This window comes from Vigna angularis, chromosome 6, assembly GCF_016808095.1.
Source record: "Vigna angularis cultivar LongXiaoDou No.4 chromosome 6, ASM1680809v1, whole genome shotgun sequence".
In the NCBI taxonomy this organism is placed as follows: domain Eukaryota; kingdom Viridiplantae; phylum Streptophyta; class Magnoliopsida; order Fabales; family Fabaceae; genus Vigna; species Vigna angularis.
In genome coordinates, this window is record NC_068975.1 from 21,762,557 (window position 1) to 21,774,707 (window position 12,151).

The following is a 12,151-nucleotide window of genomic DNA, read 5'->3' on the forward strand; positions in this document are numbered from 1 at the left end:
CTCTCTCGTGCTGAGTATTGTGCTTGGTGAATAGATGTTAATCACCAAAGTTTTTACTCGTAAGACCTTGAAGAACAAGGAAGATATGTCCGAAGTTGCGGGTGAAGGACAACTCTCATCCGCGGTTCATATGAGGAACCGGTGTTGATATATGTATATGAAGGATAGAGCCGAGATAGGTTCAATAGCTGCGTGTGAAGGGCCAGTGTCCATTAGCTTTGTGTGAAGGATAATAAGTCTATTATTCATGTGTAAGGAATGGAAAAAGAAGTGAGACTTGTGTACATTTATTTGTATACGATATAATATCAGGAGTTAACATTTAATGTTACTATTGATATTTAAGCTATGAAAATAAGTTTATTTATAATGTATATCTATTTGTAATTGGTTAGCTCACCCTATTTATGTGTCTACGATGATCGTATAACTCGTAACGTTATACGAGAGTAGATGATGTTTCAGGTAAAGTTGAAGAAGTTTAGTGCGAGGATGCGATGGGAAAACCTCTATGGGATTTTAGAACATGTATTTTAAATTGTGAAATGTGTGGTTTGTAATTTTAAAGAGTTTTAATATTTAGTTTGTACTTCAATAAATACTCTTGAAACTTTGACGATATTATTGTGTAATAATATTAAGTGTTGTGATTTCCAATGCGAATCAATGCGTTGTTTTAAAAAAAAAAATAAAAATAAAAATAAAAAATTACTGTAATACTCTAAAAAGGGGTGTTACATGTCGGACACCGTTTTTAGGGCTAGACACGGCCCTGTTCTCGGACGCGGCGAAGAAGATACGTCTTGGTTGTTGCAACCGGAAATCGAAAAAAGCGGAGTTACATAGGAAAACTCTCTTTTTATGAAAATATTTTTCGGAAGCTTTTGATAGGGTGTAGGAAGCTTTAACCATTTTATTGTTGTATGTCCTTGTATCCACCCTTTGTGAGCTACAATAATTCAGTCTCTTTTACATGATTTGCATAACAAGGGCTCTCGTCTTTCGGTCACATATTATAATAGTTAGAATGCAACTCATGTTACTGTTATTCCGACGGTTTACCAGAGGACCAAACATTTAGAGATATTTTCTCTCGGTCCAAGAGGAACTTCAACAAAGTCATATGAAATTGTTACGCTTTTCTACAAAAGTTTCTCTCCAAACCTCTCTGGAATCAATATTCTCACCTCCGATTTATGTGGGATATCAAAATCCATTAGTTGTCCCACTTCAGGTAGAAGAAGCACAGCAAGTTTGTCATACTACATGCCCAAAAACTCCGAGAAAAGAACGCTTGCATCTGCAAGCCTTTGTGAATCCATATACATGCCCAACAAAGAGGTTCCTAAGAATTCGCTACCACATAAGAGACCCCTCTTTACTACAACATAATGGATCTGCATGCCTAAAATTACCTCTGCAGAACCCTTACAAACATCTATGACGCTCACAAATGTAATCTCAGATGGCCACAGTCCCAGTATCAGCATCTCATGAATAAGACTAATAGCTTCTTTTATGTCTTTTGGAGCATATCCTGCAATCAGAGCATTATAGGAGACCACACTCCGTTCAGGCATCCTAGAATAAATTTTTTGTGCATCTTCAATGTCTCCGCATTTTGAATACATGTCAATAAGAGAACTTCCAGCAAAAAGGTTAGTTTCTAAACCCAACTTAACTGACAGGTAATGGAGTTCTTGTCCTACATCTAGGACCTTAATATTTCCACATGCACTAAGTATGTTGGCCAAAGATACCTCATCAGGTACAACGCCGTCCAAATTCATTCTTTGAAACAAACTGAAAGCAACAACCTCCTCTTCTTCCTGCACATAACCAACAATAATGGCATTCCAGGAAACATGATCTCGGCATGTCATGAGCTCAAACTGCTTAGCAGCTTCCGTCAAAGCCCCAGCTTTGGCATACATATCTATCAATGAATTGTTGACAAATAAATTGGAGGTAAAACCCTTCTTGATAATAGTTGAATGCAACTGGTGACCTATTCGTACGTATTCAAAGGATGCACACGAGCTCAAAATGCTTGTGTAGGTAAATTCATATGGGTGAACGCCACATATTGTCATATCCGAGAACAACTCCATGACATTACTTAAATACGCATTCTGTGAATAAACTCCTAGCATGGTGTTCCAGACAATCATATTTTTGTGAGATATAGCGTCAAATACTTGGCGTGCAGCATCCAGCATCGCACACTTGCCATACATATTGATCAAAGAACTTGCAACGTATATACTGGAATCGAAACCTTGCTTGATAGCCAGGGCATGAACTAGGAAGCCGTGATGGAGGGCGGCTAAACTGGCAATTGCACTTAAAACACTTGCGAGTGTGGATCTTGAGGATTTGACACCATGCTTACTCATTTGACGAAAGAAGGCAAGAGCCTCCTTATAATGGCCTCTCTTGGCATGACCAGAAATCATGACATTCCAAGCCACAACATTGCGGGTGGAGATGGGCATCTGTGCAAACAATTGGCAAGCATTGTCCAGCTTTCCTAAAGAGGTGTAAGTGTTTAAGACGGTGACAAGTGCCACAGGGTCTAGAAGTGGAAAAGAAGCAGGAGAAACAATGGTGCGTATTTTGTCAAATATGTGAAGTGCTTGCTGAGGCAAGCCGGCTCGAACATAACCAGAGATTAAAGAGGTCCAAGAAACAGGGTGGAGATGAGGGGAGGGTGCAGCGTCAAATAAGGTGAGCAGAAGTGAGAGAGTGGGAATTGGCGTAAAGATGGATGAGTGCGCCATGACAGAAGGAGGCAGATTGAAGACCCCTCTTAATTATGCAGCAGTGAACTGCCCTCCCCAACTCAACATTGTGTAGCTTTGCACAGGCGGACAGAGTGATGGCGAAAGTAAACTGATCAGGGGAATGGCCAGAGTTGAGAAAAGAAGCAAAACATCGAAGAACACTCTGGGGCAATATGGGTGGAGTGCATGCGAAGAAGGGAATTCCAGGCACTGGCATTCCCCTTCGCCTTCCCCTGGCACTCACTCTCAACACTCCAACGCCCATGGTAGCCTCTCCCTCTCACCACACCTCTCACTGTAACACTCACGCGCATCAATCAATTCGATTTGATTCCCTTTTCTCCCCTTTCCAAATATTCGCACATTCTTTCTCTTTTGTTCTTCTGTTATAAGTAAAATCCAATTTTGTGTATGGAACCTTCTATTCTCGTTTTTAATTAAGGCCAAATGACAGATGACATTTCATCCTTCCCTATGAAGCTCCGAGACGGCTGGGAGGTCGCGCTTCCCCGCTTCCGACACTTTGCTGACACGGACACGTTTCTGGGACGTGCACGACATGGTGTCGGACACCGTTTTTAGGGCTAAACACGGCCCTGTTCTTGGACGCGGCGAAGAAGATACGTCTTGGTTGTTGCAATCGGAAATCGAAAAAAGCGGAGTTGCATAGGAAAACTCTCTTTTTATGGAAACATTTTTCGGAAGCTTTTGATAAGGTGTAGGAAGCTTTAACCATTTTATTGTCTTATGTCCTTGCATTCACCCTTTGTGAGCTACAATAATTCAGTCTCTCTTACATGATTTGCGTAACAAGGGCTCTCGTCTTTCGGTCACATATTATAATAGTTAGAATGCGACTCATGTTACTGTTATTCCGATGGTTTACCAGAGGACCAAACATTTAAAGATATTTTCTCTCAATCCAAGAGGAACTTCAACAAAGTCATATGAAATTGTTACGCTTTTCTATAAAAGTTTCTCTCCAAACCTCTCTGGAATCAATATTCTCGCCTCCGATTTATGTGAGATATCAAAATACCATTAGTTGTCCCACTTCAGGTAGAAGAAGCACATCAAGTTTGTCATACTAATTTTGTCAATTCTAGATGGTTCAAGAACTATTTGTCATGCTTCCTATTTATTTTGTTTTTTCCTTTCTGTTATGCTGTTTTGTCCTATTTAGTTAGATTATTTCCTGTCTATCCAGTTACAAGAAAAATTCAGTCTGTGCATGCATCATTGTTTCCCACTTTAAAATAAGGGAAAACAACATAGAACATTTCATCCTTAATAGTTTCATTCATCCCTAAATATCCAAAATGTCTGAAAAAGCAAAACAATAGCACTTCAAAGCAAATTCATTAGAACCCATCTCTATATATTATAAGGATTAAAACAATTAGAATAAAATTATAAGAACTAAAACCTAAGTATAGTAAAAGTACCGGAACTAAACTTCAGTTTGAGTATGGAATAACCAAGGCAATCCTATGGAGAAAAAATGTGCTCAAATTTAAAAAAGAAAAATTAATTATATATATATATAAGGCCTGACCAAATGATAAGAAAACTGACAAAGTCTTTTGTATAAAATGTTCAAATTATACATGTCAAAATAATAACCCATCATATCCTTTGTAGTTTTTCTTCCCCAGTTAACCATCTTGTAAGCTGTGACATCCCAAAAATACAGCATAACACCATAAAATCAGAAAATCACATTTAATAATATTTCAATACAGTTTTCCAACTAAAAACAAAATAAAACCCGAACGAACGCTCAAGGACGAACGTCCTTGAGTACAAATCCAACATAACGGACGAATGTGCAAAAGTCGCACGCCACACATAAGAGTTTTACAAATTTAAGATAAACGTACAAGAAACCTGACCGAACGGTTTACACAGGATAATTACTGAACGGTCGAATTAACTCAAAAGAAAACAAGAGATGATCGAACGACCACTCAATTCAACTAAATACAATACTGGCCGAGCGATCTCACTGCTCGATCTTCACTTCAACATCAACCAGGCTCTCTTCATTCAATGCTTCTTCCAAACGCTCATCTCCCTCTGCTCACACCCGCACGGATGATCATTGCAATGACAAGACGGACGTACAAGTACAATGGACAACACAAGGAAAACGAAAGGGTAAGCTTACGTAATTTAACTCATGCATCAACATATAATTTCTAGCAAACAGTTCATTTCACACATACATATCAACGTACGCATTCATCATACATCACATAATTTAACACATGTACAAAATAAAACTCAACACGACTGACTGTCCGGACTGTATGAAATCTGCGTAGTTACAGGCGTTCACGCACCCGGGTGGTGTGGTAACTGGCATCCTCATCAGCTGCCACCCGAGGTTAGTCCGTTCTTACGTCGCCCATGTTAACTTATGGACTAAGGACCTCCTGCCGTTCCCACGCATGACGTGCGTCCTCTACTTGAGAACGAGCACTCACGGAACATCAGGATGAACAGCCAACATTAACTATCCACAGTCATACTTTACAACTTTCAACATTCAACCATGAGTCGTTCCTGCCTGGAACGCTCGTTCAATATTCATAACTTTCATATCATCGCAAATACTGTTCATCATTCATTATTCATCAATCCATAATCATTTTCATCATTCATAACCAAATCACCAAAAGTCGAACGTTCTGTCCCCAAAGAACGAGGACGAACGCTGTAAGTGAGACCAAAAGACGCTCGTTCGGAACGAAGACCGAACGTTAAAATCTGCAGAAAATTCTAATAGTACTGTTCATTGGACGCACGCATTTTAGTGGGAGAAGAGAACGAGCGCTCAAAACGATACCGAGCACTATTCGGACGAACGCTCAATTCAAAGAAGAGCACTATTAGGACGAACGCTCAGTTGGAGACCGAGCACTATTAGGACGAACGCTCAGTTGGAGACCGAGCACTATTAGGACGAACGCTCAGTTGGAGACCGAGCACTATTAGGACGAACGCTCAGTTGGAGACCGAACGACACTTTGAGCGTACGTTCAGTGTAAGACCGAACGCCTTCCAGTACAATCGTCCGGTGTAAGACCGAACGCTATTCTGGGCGAACGTCTGGTGTAAGACCGAACGCTATTCTGGGCGAACGTCTGGTGTAAGACCGAACGTCCAGTAACTCAGATTGATAAGTCTTGAAAATAAACTAAGAGAAGTTTGGAGAAGTAATACGAACGGAAATATGCACTGCTACGTATATATATACAAGTACAAAAAAAAAAAAAAAGGAAGTTTATCAGACGTACAACGTTTCTACAGTGCCAAACCGAACGCTCAAACAGAGCATTCTAGGGTGAGGACGCTCGTCCTCAACCAGGGAATTTATCATGTTGACCAACAAACACCGAACGGTCAGAGACCGTCTCAGAAACGAACGTAAAATATCATGGGAATTACAAAGAGAAGATCAAAACAGTGCTTGGCCGAACGCTCAAGCATGGCAATTTAGGACGAGGACGTTCGTCCTCAAACAGGGATTTATTAAAATGACAGGATCAACATTTCAAACCTTTTATTAGGGGAAAACCGAACGGTAAATGACTGTTCAGTACGAACGTACATGTTCATAAAGTCCTCTTACAATTCATTTTTCATTTCCAGTTCCTTTCTCATAGTTCCACTCGTTCACATAAAGAAAATCTCATTTTTCAAACGATTCATATCATGTACTTTCATATATTTCATTTCATCCAAGTAACGAACGTTCATGCATCCAAATCAACATATAATATTCTCATACTTTCAAAATAACGAACGTTCATGCAAATCAGTCATGGCAGCATCATACAGTGAAATAACGAACGTTCATACCATCATTTCATCATTCATCATGCATCTATACAGTAAAATAACGAACGTTCACACCCACACATACAACAAAACAGTTAAATTAAGTAAGCTTCCCTTACCCGGAAATGACGAACGTTCACAGATTCTCTACTCAAATTCCAATAACAAGCGCTCGTTAATCCACTGTTCAGACGAACCCCAATAATGAAAAATCAGAACCGCTCTACTCTAAGAAATACGAACGTACAACTCAAACACAGCTAAGGACGAACGTCAGAGAGGAAGGAAGAACCTACCAGCTTCACCAGTCGAACGTTCTCTCTGGAACTCCTACGCCGAGCGTCCTTCAATCTTGCCGGAGTGTGGAATGGAGGAGGTGCAGTGGTGATTTCTTAGAGAGAGAAGGGTGCAGAGAGTGAAGAGAGAAGGAGGAGAGAATTGAATCTGAGAAACTGAAGGAAAGAGGGTGAAGAGAGAGATCTATCAGAATTAAATTAAGAGGTGAGTGCTCCACTCAGCCGAACGCACGTCTCCACTATACCAGTGCGCGCTCGGCCGGACGCACTACACCAACCCACTCTGGACGGTCGACCACTGTACTTTTGCCACGCGTCTTCCACCATCGCCGACGCTCGTTCAGCTGGCCGACCCACTGTTCCCCACTACCGGACGTGTGGCGGCTGGCGTCCAGCAGTGGCTGTCGGGCACTGCTGTCGGCCATGTACACTACTGACGTGGCGCGCTCTCCTGCCGCCACGTGGACGCACGTTTTTTTTTTTTTTTTTTTTTTTTTTGAGTCCTCACATTCCCCCCAACTACAAAAATTTTCGTCCTCGAAAATTAGGACGGAGTCTCGAACAGATGGGGATATAAATCTTTCATAGCATCTTCCACTTCCCACGTAGAGTCGCTCGTCTTCTCGTCCCAGACGACTTTCACCAATCTGACGGCTTTCCTCTTGTAGTACTTGGTGTCGCTATCTTCAATGCGTACCGGCTGCATTTCCAACGTACGATCTTGACGAAGACGAATATTCTCCAACTCCAATACATGAGAAGGATCGGATACGTACTTACGGAGTTGAGAAACGTGAAAGACTGGATGCAAGTTTGATAACTGAGGCGGCAAGGACAACTCGTACGCAACTGGTCCAATCTTCCTCAAGATCTGATAAGGTCCGATGAACTTGGGAGATAACTTCTTTGGTCGGATGGCTCTCCCTACACCAGTGGTCGGATGTAGTCTAAGGAAGACATGATCTCCTGCATCGAACTCCAAGGGTCTTCTCCTCTTGTCAGCATAAGATTTCTGTCGACTCCTGGACGTCTTTAACCTTTCTTGAATCAGCTTCACTTTCTCAGTTGTTTGCTGAATGAGCTCTGGTCCTGTTAACACCTTTTCCCCTTCCTGAAACCAACACAAAGGCGTTCGGCATTTCCTTCCATATAGAGCTTCAAAAGGAGCCATTCCTATATTGGCTTGAAAACTGTTGTTGTATGTGAACTCCACTAAAGGCAAGACTTCATCCCAGACGCCCATGTGATCTAGGACACACGCCCTCAATAAGTCTTCAAGCGTCTGAATGGTTCTCTCGGACTGACCGTCTGTCTGAGGATGATAGGCCGAACTCATTTGAAGTTTACTACCGAGCTCACTTTGTAATGATTGCCAGAACCGAGAAGTAAACCTCGTGTCTCGGTCTGAAACAATGCTGGATGGAACTCCATGCAGGCGAACAATTTCTTGGATATAAAGCTTAGCCAGGTTCGTCATTGACATCTTTAGATTGACTGCTAGGAAATGAGCACTCTTCGTCAGTCGATCCACAATTACCCATACAGAATCATGATTTCTGACCGTTCGAGGTAAGTGAGTCACGAAGTCCATCGCAATGCTGTCCCACTTCCATTCTGGAATCTCTAACTGCTGAAGTAGACCGCCAGGTCTTTGATGTTCAGCTTTGGCTCGTTGGCACGTTAAACAAGATGCCACAAAACGTGCAACATCACTCTTCATTCCTGGCCACCAGAATGAGTTCCTGAGGTCTTGATACATCTTAGTCGTACCAGGGTGTATGCTAAGGCGGCTGTGATGTCCTTCCTCAAGAATGATTCTTTTCAACTCGCCATCATTCGGAATGCACGTTCTATCCATGTAGCGTAGAAGACCATCAGTTCCAGTGTTAAACTCCTTGGCCTGATCTGTACCGAGTGCGTTCAATATCTTCACCAACTCTTCATCTTCTCGTTGCTTCTCTCTGATCCGGTCGTATACATCACTGGAGATTCTAAGAGTACAACATTTAATAATATTCGGTTGCAAGTCGAACTGTAACCTTAGATCTCTAAAGCTTTCTACCAAACTTAACTCTCGGACCATCATGGAGGAGACGTGAACTACCTTTCTGCTTAAGGCGTCTGCTACAACATTTGCTTTTCCCGGGTGATAGAGTAGTTCAAAGTCGTAGTCCTTCAAGAACTCAAGCCAACGTCTCTGTCGCATATTCAGCTCCTTCTGATCAAACAGGTACTTGAGACTCTTGTGATCACTGAACACTTGAAATGTCGATCCATACAAGTAGTGCCTCCAGATTTTCAAAGCAAAGACGACCGCTGCTAATTCCAAGTCGTGAGTTGGGTAGTTCTTCTCATGAACCTTCAGTTGTCGAGAAGCATACGCAACCACCCTCTTTTCTTGCATAAGTACACAGCCCAAACCCTGATGAGACGCGTCACAATATACCACGAAGGGTTTAGCCGTGTCAGGTATGACTAATACTGGGGCGCTTGTTAACTTATTCTTCAATTCCTTGAAACTTTCTTCACACCGATCGGTCCAAGCGAACGGTTGATCCTTTCTGGTCAGCTGAGTAAGCGGAGCCACTATTTTGGAAAACCCTTCAATGAACCGTCTATAGTAGCCTGCAAGTCCCACAAAGCTGCGAACTTCAGTTACCGAACGTGGACTCTCCCATTCCAACACTGCTCGTACTTTAGCCGGATCCACTGAGATTCCTCCAGCTGAAACCACGTGTCCCAAAAATGGCACTTCCTTCATCCAAAATTCACATTTAGAGAATTTGGCATATAACTCCTTTTCCCTTAGCACGCCTAGAACGATCCTCAAGTGATCCTCATGCTCTTCATAGCTCTTGGAGTAGACAAGAATATCATCAATGAATACAACCACAAACTTATCAAGATACGGCCTGAAGATACGATTCATGTAGTCCATGAATATTGCTGGGGCATTTGTCACACCGAATGGCATCACTACATACTCGTAGTGTCCATAACGAGATCGGAAGGCTGTCTTCTGGATGTCTTCTTCCTTTACCCGAATCTGATGGTATCCCGACCGTAAATCAATCTTCGAGAATATGGTCGCGCCATGTAATTGATCCAGTAGGTCGTCTATCCGAGGCAAAGGATACTTGTTCTTGATGGTCAGCTTGTTTAACTGCCTGTAATCAATGCAGAGACGAGAACTGCCATCCTTCTTCTTCACTAAGAGTACTGGCGCTCCCCAAGGTGATGCGCTTGGTCTGATAAACTGCTTGTCCATTAACTCTTCTATCTGTTCCTTGAGTTCAGCTAACTCTGCTGGCGACATCCGATATGGTGCAATAGAGATAGGACCCGCATTCGACACTAAGTCGATAGTAAATTCCACCTCGCGCGGAGGAGGTAATCCAGGCACTTCATCAGGAAATACATCAGGGAATTCATCCACAACTGATCGTTCTCCACTCGACTTATTGGGCGATCGCTCATGATTCAAACCTTCAAGTCGTTCGTCCGAGTGCGTCATGATCAGAAAACAACTAGCACCATCCACGATGTCTTCCTTTAGCTGACCGAGCGTTACTGATAGTTCTACTTCGTACTCGTCTGGAAACACCAATTCCTTAGCACCACAGTCAATGAGAATGCGATTGGCAGCCAACCAATCCATTCCTAGTATCACTTCCAAATCCTTTAGGGGTAGGCAGATGAGGTTTACCTTATAGTTACGTCCTTCAACCTCTATAGGACATTTAACACATATAGTAGACGTCCTAACCTCACCCGCTGCTGGGGTTGATACTACCAAGTCGAACTGCATCTCGCGTTCGGCTAATCCCAATTTCTCAACACACGCCTTCGAAATGAAGGAGTGTGTTGCCCCCGAATCATACAACACACAAACAGGCATTCCATGTAATGAGCAAGTACCAGTGACGAGCGTACCTGAACTGGCAGCTTCCGTGGCCGTGATCGCATAAACTCTACCAACAGCCTGTGCTCGTCCACCCCTTCCCTGTTGCATTCTTCCAGCATTTGGCGGCCTCATTGGCGCTCGTCCGCCCATATTACAGTCGCGCTCTGTGTGACCATTCCTTCCACAACGAGTGCAGGACTTTGCTCCCAATAACTGAGGGCATGAAGACCGGTAATGTGGTCCTCCACATTGGAAACACTTGACTGATCCGTGCTGTCCAGATTGTCCGGCAACAACCATAGCCTGAGAATTAGATGGTTGTGCTGGACGAGCATACGACAACCTGTCCCGATTCATATTCGACCTGGACATGATCGGCCCTCTAGTTGGTTGTTGCTGCTTCTTCTGACGTTCTGCTTCAGCCATATTTTTCTCCAACACTTTTGCTCGCTCAATCATAACAGGAAAGGACTTAATGCAGAGGCTGGATATCAATACCTTAAGATCACTTCTCAGTCCATTTTCAAACTTCCTGCACTGCCACACCTCACTGGTGGCAAGGGTATTAAAGCGAACCAGATGTTTGAACCTGTTGGTGTACTCTGAAACAGACATATTACCTTGTACCAACTGGAGAAATTCCACCTCTTTGCCGAATCGAACACTATCCGGGAAATACTCCTCATAAAATTTTTCCTTGAAGACTTTCCAGGAAATAGGGCTGTGAGATTCTGCTAGTATCATCTTCGCAGTCGACCACCAATGACTGGCCTCTCCAGTCAACAGATACTCGGTGAATGCCAGTCTTCGATCATTAGGACATTCCTTGGCATCGTAAATCTGTTCCATGTCCCTTATCCACTGATCAGCTCCGTCGGGAAGGCATTTCCCATCAAATTTTGCAGGACGATGCTGTAGGAAATTTTCCAAACTCCACTCAGCCTGATGGGTGGTGTTTGAAGTAGATGCTCCGGGTGTACCCCTGGTAGATGCAAGAATCTCCATAAGCTGTCTCTGAGTCACTTCAGAACTTGCGCGAGCAGCTTCCAAACTCTGTAAGGCAGCCGCATTTTGCTGCGTCAAAACAACGTTCTGCTCTTGTAACCTTTCAATTACTGATTCCAACAATCTGGTGTTGTTGGGCACATCATGCTCATTAGTCTGCGGTGGAGGAGGAGGGGGAAGTCTAGGTGCCATTGGTTCTCTGAGAAACAGAGAAAAGAAACAAACGTTAGCCCTGTTGAAAGAGTCGAAAATAACTCATTGAACGCAATTTAAGCACACAACAAAAACACAGTGTACTCATAACCTACAGTGTCCTTAAG

The 12,151-nt window shown here is 42.9% G+C and overlaps 1 protein-coding gene and 1 pseudogene across 1 annotated transcript; both read right to left on the reverse strand.

The window, feature by feature from the left end:
* Positions 1 to 1,262: 1,262 nt before the first annotated feature.
* On the reverse strand, positions 1,263 to 3,122 carry LOC108341465 (pentatricopeptide repeat-containing protein At3g09040, mitochondrial-like; annotated as a pseudogene).
* Positions 3,123 to 4,342: 1,220 nt separating this feature from the next.
* On the reverse strand, positions 4,343 to 12,023 carry LOC128197536 (uncharacterized). The gene is made up of 2 exons (XM_052879592.1): positions 10,856 to 12,023; positions 4,343 to 4,859 (listed from the first exon to the last, which is right to left on the reverse strand). Exons 1-2 carry the CDS (start codon positions 12,021 to 12,023, stop codon positions 4,786 to 4,788), a joined length of 1,242 nt encoding a protein of 413 aa, XP_052735552.1. The 3' UTR covers positions 4,343 to 4,785.
* Positions 12,024 to 12,151: the final 128 nt, after the last annotated feature.